This window comes from Corvus brachyrhynchos, unplaced genomic scaffold, assembly GCF_000691975.1.
Source record: "Corvus brachyrhynchos isolate BGI_N302 unplaced genomic scaffold, ASM69197v1 scaffold219, whole genome shotgun sequence".
In the NCBI taxonomy this organism is placed as follows: domain Eukaryota; kingdom Metazoa; phylum Chordata; class Aves; order Passeriformes; family Corvidae; genus Corvus; species Corvus brachyrhynchos.
Window position 1 is genome coordinate 1,138,376 of NW_008240034.1, and position 340 is coordinate 1,138,715.

The 340-nt window shown below is 70.3% G+C and overlaps 1 protein-coding gene across 1 annotated transcript in view; it reads right to left on the minus strand.

The window, feature by feature from the left end:
• Positions 1–340, minus strand: part of LOC103622171 (serine protease 57) — a 2,702-nt gene that overhangs the window by 1,033 nt on the left and 1,329 nt on the right. The window contains exon 5 of the mRNA XM_008641073.2: positions 248–340. This exon is cut by the window's right edge and continues 3 nt beyond it. Within this exon, the coding sequence (XP_008639295.2) occupies positions 248–340 (93 nt within the window). The remainder of the gene's footprint in view (positions 1–247) is intronic.

Here is a 340-nt window from a genome sequence, read left to right on the forward strand (position 1 = left end):
CGCCGTCCTGCTTCTCCGGAGAAGCACTGACATCTAGTGTCGGCTCGGCCCCTCGTGGGGCACCCCACCTCCTCCCGGTGCCCTGGGGCCGTGGGGCACCCAACCTCCCTCTCGGTGCTCCCGGGGCCGTGGACGCCCCACCTCCTTCCCGGTGCCCCAGGGTTGTGGGACACCCCACCTCCCTCTCGCACCCCAGGGCTGTGGGATATCCCTCTGCCCGGCTGCTGGGTGCCCGGTGCAGACTCACCCGGAGCAGGCGGATGGCGGTGTCCACGGCACGGAGGTTGTAGAGTGGGTGGGCGATGGACTCGGCCACTCTGAAGACCTGCTGGGATGCCTC